Here is a 16,167-nt window from a genome sequence, read left to right as displayed (position 1 = left end):
AAACAATATATACCAGGCATCACTAATTATTTTTCTGTTTCGGTTTAGCTAATTTTAAATATAAAACGTATCTAGATATCATCCAATTTTCTAGGTCATATAGACTGTAAAACTATTAGTCTGGTTAATGTTTTGTTTGTCGCGTTTAGCTCCTAATATTTAATACTTTAGTGGATAAAATATTACCATAAATATTAGATGCGTATAATTATAATCTAATCTATTTGTTGTTCACAATCGGCAAAGCAATGAATTTGTATGAATCACATCATCAAAATATAGACATATATTAATATAAACGGAAATGCGGCCACGTCACTTCAATTCGACAAGGTGGAATTATGCAAGACTCCATGAGATTGAACCAGCTGTATGTCAGTTCGTCGTACGAAATAATATATCTGTTCTGCTTGTATGTACATACACTATAATAACTTCATATTTAATGAAGTAGTCTTCATTATCGTTGTTATAAAAGGAGAATTATTAATATTTGCCGTACATTTATTTATTACCAAAATTATTTCTATCGAAAAATTCTAAAAAAATATTTTTTGGTACGAGAAGCACTTTTAAAAACGAATAAGCGTCTCGTTTGTATTAAAAAAAATTAGAGGAAAAAAATATTACTCTTGCATATCGTTTTAAAATTATCATAAATATAATTTATTATATTTATATTTATATTATATTATATTTATTTATATTATATTATATTTATAATTTATTTATAATTTATTATATTTATATTATTTATACTACTATTATATTTATATTATATTTATTATTATTAAAAATTATTATAATTATAATTATTATGATTAAATATTAGTAGCAATTTAATAGAATCTTACTGTTTTTATTACTAACAAAAATTTTCTATTTGATATTTATAATTTGAAAAATCCTGCGTGCAGAGTATCTTTTTTTCTCTTTATAAAAAGATATCGTATCTTGCCAGTTTTTACTTATTTTTATGAAAACAATGACCTCAAATATTAAATTACGTCATCAAAATCAAATGAGTACGAAATATAGGTCTGTATCATTTGGAAGAAAGTACTCTGTGTTATTATTCTAAATAGCCATGTAATGAGACATCAGTTTCTCGTTAAATTCCAATTAAATCGACATACGTTTCTATATATTCAGTCAAGCGTAGTAAAGTGGGTTAGATGGCTTTGTACAAGCATATAATTTCTTGAAACAAAACCGATAACAGGTATTTATTAAATATTCATGATAAAGTCGATCCGTCTTATATTGCTAGCGAACTTTATGCTAAAACAGTACCTTGAAAATGACATTTTTATCTATATGTGCTCTTGTAATAATTAAAGTTTTCATAATTTATATACGTTAAAAAATGCAGCTTAAAAATTTGTTATTTATTATTTGTTAAAAATTGATTTTATTTTATTATTAAAAATATGTAACAATTATTAGAATTCACATTTTATATAATAAATCGATTTGACTTTTATTGATATCACAAAAATTGCGTTGATGAAAAAAGTAACTTATGTGCGCATAAAATACAAGAACTATGACCTTGCATAAATTTTTCTGATATTTACAATTTCAGAACCTGTAGAACGTTACATAAAGTTGTTTATTAAAGTAATTTTTATAACAGAAAATATTTTTTCTGTAAACGATATCATTAATTGTAATTTCTCTATTAAAACTTATATAAAAAATACATTCAATCTTTCTCTTTCACGAGAAAACGCAGGAGAGGGAGAGAGAGAGAGAGGGGGGGGAGGGAGGGAGGGAGGGAGGGAACAACAACTTTTTTACTCTTTATACAAATATGTTTTCTTATTAATTTTTTTACATATATATATATACATATATATATAAACAAATTAATTAAATAAAATATTTGAATGCGATTACAAAAGGATATATATATATATATTATTTTTAAAATTAAAACATCCTTTTGTAATCGCATTCAAATATTTTATTTAATTAATTTGTTTAATTCACTCTTCATCAACTTAAATATTTAATATCTATATTATTTAATGTTTTTCCTAATTCTACATGCTCACAGCCACAATAAATTTTGTCTTATCAGCATTTATCTTTAATTTTCACTTACTCTCGAATTAGATTCTTTATATCATTATTAATTATTCTTATCATGACGATTATTAAGAAATTTATATTGTCAACATAATATATATGGATATTTATATATTACATATCTAATAATATCATTGATATTATTAAATTACAAATAATAAAAATCTTGAGACAGAAACTTATCGTTATATTAAATTTTGATTTCAATAACTGAGTGTTGAATAACTACTAGAAGTTAAATATAAAAGTAAAAATTAAATAACGCATGTATATTATCTTATTAAAAAGGAGTAAATATATCAACTTCCTAGACAACATGTCTATAAAAAAACATCTAAAAACGATTTAAAAGATGTCCTTTATCGTCCTTTAGACATTTTTAAGATGTCTTTCGACAATTTTGTACTGTCTGAGTTTGCACTTATTCATTAACAAAATGTCTTTAAATTATAAAAGTATTTTATCAAGACAGGTCTATTATCTACTAGTATATTGATACTATCTATTATCTATAGAAAGTAAATAATGGATAGCATATAATAATGGACAGCATATAATATTTTATGTCAGTCTTCGATCGGGGAGTCAAATATCTGCTGCTCATAAGCATAAGTTTAGAGAAATGTTAATAGTTTTTATTGGTTTTTTTTTATTACGTTATCCTGATGCATCGAGTTTGTATTTAACTAAATTCTATGCAGAGTCTATGGAAATATACATATATCGAAATTATTGAAATTGTTAGATAAAATGTATTCATAATCAAACGTCAAATCTTTACATTGATATCATGCTTATCATGATCGACATGAAGATTAGACGTTTAAGTACTGACACAGAATATATGACATATTTAATAAATTATTCAATTTGACGACCTTAGCTCTCTTATAAACGCAGAGTAATGACATGATTTGTTTATATAAAAAAAGTATTATTAGTTTTATCAAAAGAAAGTAAAAGAAAATGCGCTTTGCTTAGCATGGTTGCCGAAGAAAATTGAAGTGTAACAAAATAAAGCTAATACAAAATATTTTCATTTATCATTTTTTTCTTTTAATTAAAAAAAGAAACTAATTTTATTAACTAATTTTAATATCTTTTAGTTTTAATTTTTAAAATTGCACCATTTAATGTAATCACAATGCAATGTAGCAATATTATTCAATTAAATTAGATGGAGAGAGATCGATAAAAAGATGTGACATAAATTTTGAAAAGTCCCAAGTTAGAAAAACTGCGAGTTTGTACGAATAACTTCCTTCTTTTTTTATATTTTTATATGTTAAAATTATAATTATCATATGTATTGTACGTATGTGTGCGAAAAAGATATTGAAAAATATATCTATATAATGTAATAAAATATATTATACATAAGATATATACATATATCGGGGTGTTAAAAAATTAGACTGACCAACTTTGAAGGGAAATAGATGACGTTAAAACAAACTTTTTTTATTAATAAAATAAAAAATTAAAAATTAAAAAAATTTTTTATTAATATTATTTTTCTCTACGACGTTTTGTGGCATTCAGTGAGAATTGACGATTTGAAAAACGAGTGTAGGCACAAATATACATATAAAAGAAAATGCTTCTACTAGTACACGTGCAATTGGATTTAACATTGGAACGAATTACATTAATGTATGGAATGTTCTTCATGAACAATTATCATGTAGTATTAAAACTACATTTATTATTATTAGTATTAAAACCAAACGTCGTAGAGCAAAATAATATTAATAAAAATAAGTGTTTGTTTTAACGTCATCTATTTCCCTTTGTCGCTTTAATTTTTTAACACTCTGTATATACCTAATAATTTATATAAAATTAGCGAAGAATTATAGTTCTTGGAATTACGCATTCCTGGTATTTTTGGTCAAATGACAGAAAAAAGAGCACCGTTATCGATAATACGTACGATAATTCGAGCTAGAGAGCTAGAACATTCGAGCATGTGGCTATAGTTAATTCTCAGGCATAAAGAATAAAGTGCAGATAGAGATACACATACAGAATTTAGACGTTCCTAAACTCGTTTTATATATCGTTTGCCTTCTTGTTATGGTTCTTATATATTCCTCCTTGAATCGATTCTAAAACGAGATCATAAATTTCACATTAGCCTCGTGCGTTAAATGCCTGACACGTTCTTGTTCACGTGTAATACACTGAGGTATCGCTGCAGCTGTCGTTATTCTGACAGATCCCACGAAAAATAAATGCGCACATTAACAGCTTTATTATAAAAGAGTGACTATTCTCTTATGATATGAATTGCGTCAGAAGTATAAATTGCTTCAGAAACAAGATCTTTTTCTATTCTATAAACGCTTTCCGACAAGCAAATTATTATAAACTTTACTTGATATTTAAAAATTATTTTGCATTGAAAAATATTATTTTACGTCGATTGGATCCAAAACTGTATGAACCGATGAAGAAAATAAAGAAGAATTCGAGGAAGAAATATGAAAGAGAGAATAGATAATAAAAATTTTCTTTTCTCCTTTTAGCGCCGTTCTCTCATATCGTATTCTTATATTATTTAACATTACGTAGTCGACGAAATTAATAAATAAATAAATAATATTTAAACGTATTATTATCCGCATTCCACCCTCGCCTGACCACGCTTGCTCATCGAACCCCCGGTTGGAGAACAGTCGCGCCGGTAGGGAACTTGACATTGAACCCTCCGCATTACACCCTCTCATCATACGTACATACATACATACATATGGCTTCACCCACACGTATTCGCACGCCCATTATTCCGACTATATGCAAAGTACATGCACGAGGGTATAAAAGAATGGGCGCTTGCGCCGTATCCATGGCGACAAGTGGTTCTTACCACTCGAGCACGACCTCTATTCGTTCCTGACAAATCATTACAGTATTATCGTGCGCGTTGTATAAGAAAGCTAAGGGCGTAAAAAGTCAGTTGCACAAAAGCATCGTGACTCATAGCAGTTTGTGTTGTCGCGCGCGACGCAAAGCCGGTCCTTCCAGGTGGAACAGCAAGTTGGAGGGTTGTTCTCCAATTCATCGTGTTCACCAAGTGGAGTCGGATTCCTTGACTCAAAGGGAAACGTGTGAATTTATTTTCATCGATCAGAGATCATTGACCTCAAAAGTTTTCGGCGCACCATTTATTTTCACGGTTTCGATATAATTACATCTGCACCTGTAAGGTAATTTCAATCAACAGTGATCTTACGTTTCTGCGTGTTCCCGCGTTCTTGAACTATGTTCGATACCTATTCGTGGTGTTGTGCCCTTGGAATATAATGAAAGATTTCACCTCACAGTCGAACGGTCTAATTTTATATAGAATCCGTTTCATAAAAAGTTTTCGCGAAGTATTAGAGATATGCTTCAATGCAAAGCTTATTATCTAGCATTGCAATTAAGAGTTTGCATGTTATTATAGGAAAAAGTTGGATAAAAAATGGTTTCAGTGTCATTTAGAAGTCGAAAATATTATATAATCGTGTAAGATTTATTATCCACGAATGTAGAATCCGTTTAAGTTTCCGTGAAATGTAGAAACGCTTCAACGCAAAGCTTAAGTATTATCTGACATTACAATCAAGAGTTTGTTATTATAGGATATAGTTAGATAAATGGTTATGTTTCAGTGTCATTTAGAAGTCGAAAATATATATTATACAATTGTGTATAGCTTTACATAGTATTTAACAATTTCAAGTTGATATAAAGAGATTTATAAGGAAAGATTAAAGAATATATATATGTAAGACTTGTTAACATTATTCAAAAAGAATACATATCATTTATTTTACTTTTTGTCACACATTTTTAAAGTAAAATTTTAAAATGTATTCAAAAAAGAAAATACGACTCTTTTATTTTTTTCTCTCACTTCTTCTTTTGCTTTTTTCCCTTTTTTAAAAAACGATTTCAAGAATTTAATATCTAATTTTGTTCTAAAGTCTTTAATTATAATCTATTATATTTCAATAATTTTACAAAGATAATTTTCCTTAATTAATTTGATAAATATATCACTTTGTTCACTCACAATAGGACGATATTTTTTGTCTTTTCTTTTCGTTTGAATTAATAACAGTTATTAAAATGTCAGTCTGTACTTTAATTTAAACTTTCCAATCTTATTAAGATAAATATACTATGTGTGCATAAATACAAAAATATTATTAATATGATAATCTGTTAGGTATATGTATATTTGAAAACAAATATTCAAAAGTTAAAGTTTTTCAGAAATCATACATGTAAAATTGACGATATACTTTCAGGGTGCTTGCTATTCGCTCGTTCTTATCCAAGCATCGCGTATGATAAAAGATGACATTTGAAATGAAGTTGATTGTAATAAATTGTCGTGGATTTGTCGGGTAAAACTCGAAAGATCGAGCAACGTCGATGTGGACAGTGATTTTACTTGGTTTTATTCTCAAATGCTTATTAAAAAAATTCCGTCGACTGGATTTGACGCGAATCAACACGTGGCAGGTGCCTCCGTCACTAGGACGTCGCTTTGTAGCGAAGAAAATTAAATTCCACGGATAAAATTAGGTCGAACCTGGATAATTAAACAAATATACATTTGTCGAGGAAATTTTCGATTACGAAAAATCGATTAAAAAAACTGTCGAGCGATAAAACGCAAAACACTTCTCACTAATGTGAATGTCTCGCGAGGCCACAAGCTGCGTATGATTCTTCAGAATTTTACGCGTGTTGAAGCAAGGATAAATTCATCTGCCAGAAGCATGTGAATGTAAATGGCCGTGGAAGGATTGTGCCAGTCGAACGACTTACTATGGGCATCTGCCTTGACACTGGTTAGTACATGAATAACTAATTATTATTGTATGCATGTCGCGAGCTATTCCACGATGAGTTTCTCTAGTGGAATAATTCGAGGTGATTTGATCTTTTAATGCAAAATGGTATATCAAAAGTTCAACTTTGATGAATTTGATAATTATGTGTGAATTGGGTTAAGAAGCATTTCAAAAATATCGAGTGACTTTGTTCCTTTCAAGAAAGGAAGCATTAATCAATTTATTATATATAAAAATATTCAAGTCAAATTACAGCGAAACATTACATCATTTTATCACATATCGATAAATAAATTGTATAATAAATTAGTATAATAATTTATAATTTATTTATAATACGTTATAAATTAATAAATTGATAATGTAATTATATTTTTTTGATATTTTAGTTTTATTTTATACATAATAAGAGAAACTCTAACTTATATATATATATATATATATATATATATATATATATACGTATAAAATATATATAAAAATATATAAGAAACAGAGTATTCGTTTAAAACTAAATCTGATTTTGTTTGAAAATTTGATTGATTTAAAAATTTTGGAAATACTTTTATTTGAAATAAAAGCGTTTCGTTAAAAGAATATTTTCTTCTGAAATCAAATAACTTTCTCTACTTTAAATTTTGATTTTTCATAATATCTACGAAAAACTTGAATGCAAGACGTGCAATAATATATATAACATTTACGATTATCGCGAATATATTATCACGATCGATATTGCACAAGTGACATTGTCGTACGTTAGAAAGTCTTTCCTCGCCATCGCAGTAAACTCATCAGAAATACACGCGATTCAATTCAGCATATATCTGCTGTATAGATTATATAATTAATGTTATTAATAAATAAATAACAATAGAATAATAGTAGGTTTTTTATAATATGTAATAAGGATTAGTAACATGCAAAATTAAAAATTCTAAATTTTTACATTTATTACTTGAAAAGTATAATAGATATATTAGACGTATTATAATTATTTCTATTGCAATTAGAGTAATATGCAATAAAATTTTTACTTGAAAGTTACAATTGTCAGTGCCAAAAAAAATTTCTAATTAAAAAAAGTTTATATTATATAAAAAGTTAATAAAATAAAATATAAAAGTATTTATAAAAATATAAATATTTTTTAATAATAATACATTATATAATATATAATTAATATACAAGTATAGAAAAATATGTGTTTCCACAATAGGATCAATCAATATTTTTTTTGTTATATCTCTCGGCCTGTTTATTTTCTAATAATAAAATTATATTTGATTGATAATAAATAATAATAGATTTTAAATAATTTTTTTTACTTTAAAATGTATTTGATAATTTATCTTTAACGCAGTCAATAGTAAATGTTTTTTTCGGGAGAAAGATTCAACGCTAGTGTAAAAAAATTTGACATACATTTCTGATATTTTTTAAAATCTTTATTTTCTTTACTATATGAATGAACGTAAAAAGTATGAATTGGTATGGATGGATGAGAGAATAACAACAATTTGTAAGCACCAACCAAGTCCCTTCTTGAAGCTGGAGAAATAAAGTATTATAATATTTTCTTTACTATATACTTCGTATAAAGGTATAATATGAAATTATTCCATCAATTCCATATGTTTTCAAACTAATCAATATAAGTTTTGATATACGCATTTATTTGATCTTTTACTATACCTTTTGTTATTTTCAAATGCAGTTAACAGAAATCTATTTAAAATACACATCTGTCTACTTATGGGTTTATTTATCTTTTCTAACGTTTTTCTAAATGATAAAACATAAGGAAAGAGTACGAAATATTTTTATTTGCGAAAAGCAACTGTGTTCTTACATATATGCATATTTCGTAAACAATTTCCATATCTACATAAAAATTCGAGCATTTTTTAATTGTGTTTAAATAAAAGCATGGGAGAGTTTAATATCTCTGTAGGATTCTCTAACATTATTATATTCTTATTTGATTGTGACAATTTTCAATATTTTCCTTGGCATAGATAAAAACAAACAAATCTGAACTAGTATGTACATGCGATAATTTAAAATTGTAAATAACTGACTTATAAATCGAAGTAATTAACTTAATGTCACGTGCGTCACGTATTGAATAATCCATTCAAGTGCAACAATACATATTTTATGTTATGGCTTCTACTTATATCTTCGGTTTTGTCACGCAACGTAATCAACAGAATGCGAATCGAATGTATAGACTAAAGTTATCGAATGTATAGATTATGTTATCGATATAGTAGCCACTTACAGACAATGTCAAGCGGAAAACAAATGTATAATAAATGAAAAAACAAAGTAATATTTGTTATGTACATCGTTAATATAATACCAACCTTCGTGGAATGCTAATTAGATTTTTTTTTGTAATTTGTTCAATGGAGTTTAAAACTCTCTCATCGTTTTTTTATTATTTATATATTCATTATAATTAATTATTGAAGACAAGCTTATTAACATTCATTGAAACTCCAATCAACGTTTTTCTAATTCTAGTCAATAAAAATGTCTATCCAACTTTTCGTTGCTCGAGAGAAGAGATAATTTTAAAAAAAGGCTTTATCGAATTTTCTTTCTAAAATAAATAAATTGTCTGAATGACGAGGATTTCTATATTTAAAATATATATATAGTGCATCTGTATATAGATATAATGCTTTTTATCAAGTAACAAATGAATGTATTTCAGATCAGCAAAATGGATCGCAGGTGTTCGAGGAAGGTGATGCTCGAGGTACAGGAAGATGGCGAGGCGAGGCTGGTCTTTTGGCAACTCCACCAGATGGACATTTCCCGAAGCAAAATGTTGGTCCAGTTAAATTCGAAATACCAAAAGTTCCCGTTATATTTGTACTTGGTTTGTATCAATCACTTTGTTTTTTTTTTTAACATATAATTGGTGATAAAGATCTGTATCTTAAATTGTTTTTCTTAAATCTGTGTTTTTATACGAGACCAGATGGTCTGAAAGATATCGCTGATATCGCGTTAAAAATTTAAAGTTAAGTACTATTTACAAAATGATTTTTTTCACGATATTCTATGATTATCTCGTGCAGGCGGTCCCGGGAGTGGTAAGGTGACATATTGCGACAATTTGATACAAGAAAAAAAAGGAATAACGCATATCAACATGATGGATCTTCTTCAACAATATGCACTAGGGAATGGTTCGTAATTTTCCTTCATATAGTCATATTTTATAAGTAAATATTGGAATTATTAATGGAGATAGACGCGTGTGCGATAAATAAATTATATACCGCATTTCTAAGAGTACATGTATAAATTATGTGTCTCAATCTTTTGATTCAAATAACGACATCATATAAATTGTAAATACTTTTCAAGAGAGAAATGTTTCTATATTCGTGCAATATGGTACATTTCAACTATTTATTTTGTAGACATGCAAGATTTTGGACAACTCAGTAGCAAAACTGTCACAGAAGTACTCATGCTTGAGATGAAAATGTCCCCAGGAGCTAAAGTCTTTCTTGTAAGCGGATATCCGCGAAATATGCGTGACGTAGTAGAATATGCTGAAAAAGTGAGTGTCTTGTTTTTGATTTATATTTTTATTAATTTAATAAAAAATATATTTTCTCTAATATAAATTAATCTAATAAAAAGTGCTATGTTTTTCTTAATATAAATTAATTTAATATAAAATGTTATATTTACCCTAATGTAAATTACGTACAATATTTTAAAAAATATATAGCAATTTGGTGATCAATACACATATAATATTATTGTAGATAAAAATCGTCAACGGTGTCATTCTTGTATCGTGGAGACAAGAAGTGTTGGAAAGACAAATTGATTTTGGTGCTCAACTCGGTCATGTAATCATCGGATTGGCTAGAATGGAGTTACATAATTTTTATAGGAATGTCATGCCGGTTGCGGAATATTTTGATCAAAGCGGAATGTTACTTGAGGTAAAATAAAAAAAAATATATTATTAATTATTGTGCTCTAAATTTCTTTTTTATATGATTTATAGCGATAATAATATATAAGCTTCGACTTATATATAAAGTATGCTTGCAAATATTTTTATCTCATTTGTATAAATGCATGTAAAAATTTTCTATATATATTAGGTGAATGGAGAGCGTAATCCGAGTGAAGTCTACGTCAGTTTTCGGGATGCCGTTCTTAGAATTCTCGGTATGTCAACCGGCGACAATCGTGATCAAGATATACCTCAATCTCTAGAAGCCGAGGTAAGTGCACGTTAAAATTTTACAGTATCCTTTGACGGATTCTGTTTAATGGTTTGACATTTCGTTGCCTAATCGTTTTTAGGTCGAAGTGGAAAGGAGAAAAGAATCGATTACAAGTCCACCGCTACCGAAGCAACAAGTCACAGCAGCTATGACGACACCGCCCCTGGTAAATGTGCCGTTGAGAACCAGTGATAAACAGAGAAAAGGATTGCCAGCATTTATCTGGGTGATAGGTAAAAATCTGATGTAAATTATAAAAATTATGAAATCATAGGAAATAAGGCTTCGTTAAACATATGTTTGTTTTCTTCATTATTTTTTTAACCGTAAAGTTCATTATGCGATTTATCCTGTACATGACGCATGTAATATCATATGCTAGGTGGACCGGGAAGTAATAAGGCGGCTCTTTGCACCCAAGCCGTCCGCAATATGCCAAGCTGGGTACACATAAGTGTCGGAGAATTGTTAAGAACGATGGCATCGTCGAATACGGTTGTGAACGACGCTATCGTCTCTGGTGAAATGGTACCTCATGACATCGTAATGCAACTTGTAGAGCAACAGATTCTCCTCAATCGAGACACGGATGGTATTGTCATGGATGGATATCCGAGGGACTTGAATCAAGTGCAAGAATTCGAAAGCAAGGTAAAATTACTCGCATTATTTCACACTTTAAAAACGGTAAATTATATTCATATAGCTTAAGTTAACGATAAAAAAATTTTAAACTAATCATATAATTAATAGTTTGGACAAGAACCTCCATTAGTGTTGCTCGACTGCTCCAAGTTGCAACTCGGGAGAGGAAGGTTGGACGACAGTGTTTCTGCATTTAGGAAAAGATTGGAGCTCTTTCGCGAGGTGTCTCTTCCCATGTTGAAAACGCTCGACAGCGACAATCGTTTAATAATTGTACGTAATGATTTTAATGAGATTAAAATGATCTTTATTTTGTAACATTTTATCGATATGACGATTGACGCAAAACGGCATTGTCTAAATTCCTGCAGAAAAATATTTTTATGATCATAGGGTAAGGTGACCAGACGTCCCGAATTTGAGCTCTTTGTCCCGCATTAAAATTGTCCCGGAAAATGCTCCGGATTGGACCGAATTGTCCTGGAGAGAAATGTTTTTTTATTTTTATTTTTATTTTTTTTTTTAATTTTTATTTTTATGTTTTATTTTCTAATGTTTATTTTATGGGAAAAAAGTATTTAATTTTGTGATATTAATTTATATTAATTTGTAAGAAATTAAGACATATGTTCTCTCTCTCTTTCTCTCTTCCGCAGTTGAAATATATTAATAAATATATAAAAATATAAACACGCGTTTTATTAAAGTTTTTATTACTTTCTTGGACACGTTCCGCATCGATGCACTAAACATCTGGTCACGTTGTCACAGAGGAAATTTTATTTACTTCCAAAATCTCGCGATTATTTTACGGATTAATAAGATTAAGTTTTTTGTACAAAATACAATGTGATTATTATTTTTCGAATAGGTGGATGGAGATACGGATGTGCCTAGCGTCCAGCAGGATTTTGCCGCTGCGTTATATCAGCTGATGCATCGGGCACGTCGCAAAGAGGAGGAAAACTATTTCCAGGATGCGGATTTACAAACAATCGAAGGACACCCAAACGGAATACACGCCGTGACCGATCAAACTGAAAGTGCCATATCTAACAATGTTATCAACCGGATGGTCAACGGCGTGTCTAATCATATTGGAAACGGAATCAACGTGACAAAAAAGATAAATGGAATTACCGCTCAAGGTATAATAATGTTTATATACTTATTTAATATATAAAACTATAAAATAAATCTCCAAACTGTGAAAAAAATTATTTGACAAATGACAAATTCTTCTCATTACAAAAGCACAACGTAATAATTATTTTATCCAATTATTTAATCCAATAATAAATAACAATTATTAGCGTGAACTATATCTTGTTTAACACTAATATATTTTTCTCTGTTTGTAGGAATAGGTGCCATCTCTAACGGCGTATTGAATAATATGAAACATATCCAGCAGAACGGTCACATTTATCAAAATGGCACTGTAAACGGAACGGTGCATATGCTGCAGAATGGTGCAGCGCATCTAGCCAATGGCATTGGCAACAATAAAGTTGCGCCGGCGGTCAACAATTATTTGCCAAAGGATCCCATCAAGAAAATGTACAACGAAGTCGAAGGTTATCAGCAGAGCCTTCACATGTAAGCGTAATATGCCTACGAGATCTTTTTTTTTTTTTTAATCATCGAAACCTTTTTTTTCACTTTTTGTCAATGTTGTACGAAAAGGATTTGGAACTTTCGATTCTACTGACAATTTTGTTGACAGTTACGCTCGCGCGTCGTGTCTTTCAGTGACAAGTGTATTGATAATATGATGTCTTAGAATAAACACCTACGATTTAAATAGGATTAAATATAAGATTTGATTAACAGATACGTAGATCCGTTAAATATAAAAAGCCAAATAATCAGGAATGTGTACTATAACAGGACGACATTTCTGAAGGATCGATTTTAAAATAATAAAAATGCGAAAAACTTGTCTACTTCTAAGTAAAAAAATATAAGACAATGCGAGCTGGCAAACATAGATGTATTTGTTGGAAATCATTGGCTATTGAAAAATAAGATTTATGTTGAACACTATGTATGATAAACGGCTACTTCGTTTTTAGTCAATATTTTATTAAAGAGAATCTTAATAAGAGTCCAAATCAGTTGTATTACGTAAGATATTATAATATAAAAGTGATATAAAATATCGCAAGTAATATATTTCAAGCACGCATTATATCACAAAGACACCTAAGTCTTGCCGGTTTGCATTGATTTATATGTATGAATGTGTATGTATGTTTATATATATACATATGACTTATTATTAGGTACATATGATATAATGACCTAGACTTAAAAGTCTAGACACTAATATATAAAGTAAATATTGTTAACGTTGTTATAATTTATAAATTAATTTTAAGAGTAATGGTATAATATATATTAAGAAACATTTTTAGGCTTGAATCGAATGTATGATGGAGAGATTACATTGATACGCCGCGCCGCCAAATTTTTCAATTCTTACCTTACGATATCTCGATAACTGTTTGCTAGATAAAGACGAAGGACTTTTCGACTCGAAAAGTCACAGAAGTACGCTATTGCAATAGTATTTTAACTTTTATTTAAGTTTAAATAAAAGTTAAGTGTAAATAGAAATATACATATCATTTGTTTTATCAAAAATTGCTTAGATAAACTTAATTCTTTGACATATTGTTACTAACCAAAAACATTTTCTCTCGATCTAAAGAAGATTATCTGTTCTATAAATTCTGATTTTTTTTTACCGTCTATACACACACATATGTTTAATATGATCTTTCTTTCATCCTAATAAAATGAACAAAATACGTTCCTAAGATGATTCGTACACACCTATGACAACATGAATGAAAATTGTTCATACAGTAGGTTTATAATAGTAAATGAAAATATATGTAGACACAATAATGTATTACTTTATTTGGTCTTAGACTATTGTGCGATATAAATATCATTTCTAGAAAAGTCCTTTTAAATTATTATTTTTCAAAAATATATTCATTTTTTCACATATATTAAATATAAGTATCTCGTTTGTATTAATATTACAGCACGTGCCTTAAAATAGAAAAATTAAATAAAGAATAAATTTTTTTTAATAAAAAAGGGGATTTCCCTTTTTTTCTTAAACATACATACGTATAGTAAGAAATATACGTCAATAATTTTCAAATGATAAGCTATTGAAAATAAAAATATTTCTTAGATATTTTTTAATGTCTTATGAAATATTTTAAAAATATGATATTAATCAGTAATATTTGTAATATGATATATTTGTTATTATAACATTGATGTGTTATATTCAATTATAGAATTCAATTATATATTTAGTTACATTTCATGTATAAAATAGAAAAAATTTAAATACATATTAATAATAAAAATAACACATAATATTTTATAAATTTTATCAATTAATAATATTTTTGAGATATAAACACACACATATAGTAGATACATTAATTGCCAAATATAATTAAATTAGATAAAATATTTGAGTACTACATTTTAAATGACAAAACGGTTGAAACGATTTATATTATGCAGAATATCTTATATCTTATATGATAAGATATATAAATACGAATTATTCTATTTGTTATATCTTAACTAATAGCATATTCTTTAGCTTATAGTCATATTACAGGCGATTTAATCTATATGATTCAATTTATAAAATACATATACTTTAATATATATTGTTTTTGTCAAGTATAAAGAAATTAATTTTCAACTCTATTATCCAAAAATTAAATGAGAAAGTTTCAATATGACTGTAGATATTCCATTAACAAAAAATGTCTTTTAAATACGCATTTTGTTAATCAAAATATTTATTTCGGTCAAGTTAAATGTAAAATTTAATAAGATAAAGAAATTTTTTTATAAAAGCAAAAAGTTATACTTTATTTTTTCAATTTAAAACGTGATTTAATTTGTCTTTATATTTGACAACAAAAATATATATTAAATAATATTTATCGGAAAGATACTATATATAATATTATATGTTAAATAACATTATGATTAATAAGGCAATAATAATAACAACAGAAAAATCATAATAAATGTAACATCACTTAAAGGATTATGCGCAAGAAGAAGATGTACCTGATGAGTATCGAGATAATCGACTAAACATAATTTATTTTATAACTCAATATTTTATATTTTATTTTATAACTCAATCCGCAGGCGGATTTGTGCGATTCATTAATTGAAACAATTTATAATGATATTTTTATCATAGTTAATGGATTGTTGCATTTTGCACACACACACACACACACACACACACACACACA

At 27.9% G+C, this 16,167-nt stretch overlaps 1 protein-coding gene across 1 annotated transcript; it reads left to right on the top strand.

The window, feature by feature from the left end:
* Positions 1-4,977: 4,977 nt before the first annotated feature.
* On the top strand, positions 4,978-13,968 carry LOC140665943 (adenylate kinase isoenzyme 5). Its single transcript, XM_072892555.1, has 12 exons — positions 4,978-5,300; positions 6,390-6,938; positions 9,664-9,831; positions 10,034-10,144; positions 10,382-10,524; positions 10,736-10,918; positions 11,084-11,206; positions 11,289-11,442; positions 11,592-11,860; positions 11,963-12,127; positions 12,726-13,002; positions 13,216-13,968. Exons 2-12 carry the CDS (start codon positions 6,917-6,919, stop codon positions 13,455-13,457), a joined length of 1,857 nt encoding a protein of 618 aa, XP_072748656.1. The 5' UTR covers positions 4,978-5,300; positions 6,390-6,916; the 3' UTR covers positions 13,458-13,968.
* The last annotated feature ends 2,199 nt before the right edge of the window (positions 13,969-16,167 follow it).

This window comes from Anoplolepis gracilipes, chromosome 5 (assembly GCF_047496725.1).
Source record: "Anoplolepis gracilipes chromosome 5, ASM4749672v1, whole genome shotgun sequence".
NCBI lineage: Eukaryota > Metazoa > Arthropoda > Insecta > Hymenoptera > Formicidae > Anoplolepis > Anoplolepis gracilipes.
This window is presented reverse-complemented; position numbering and strand designations above follow the sequence as displayed.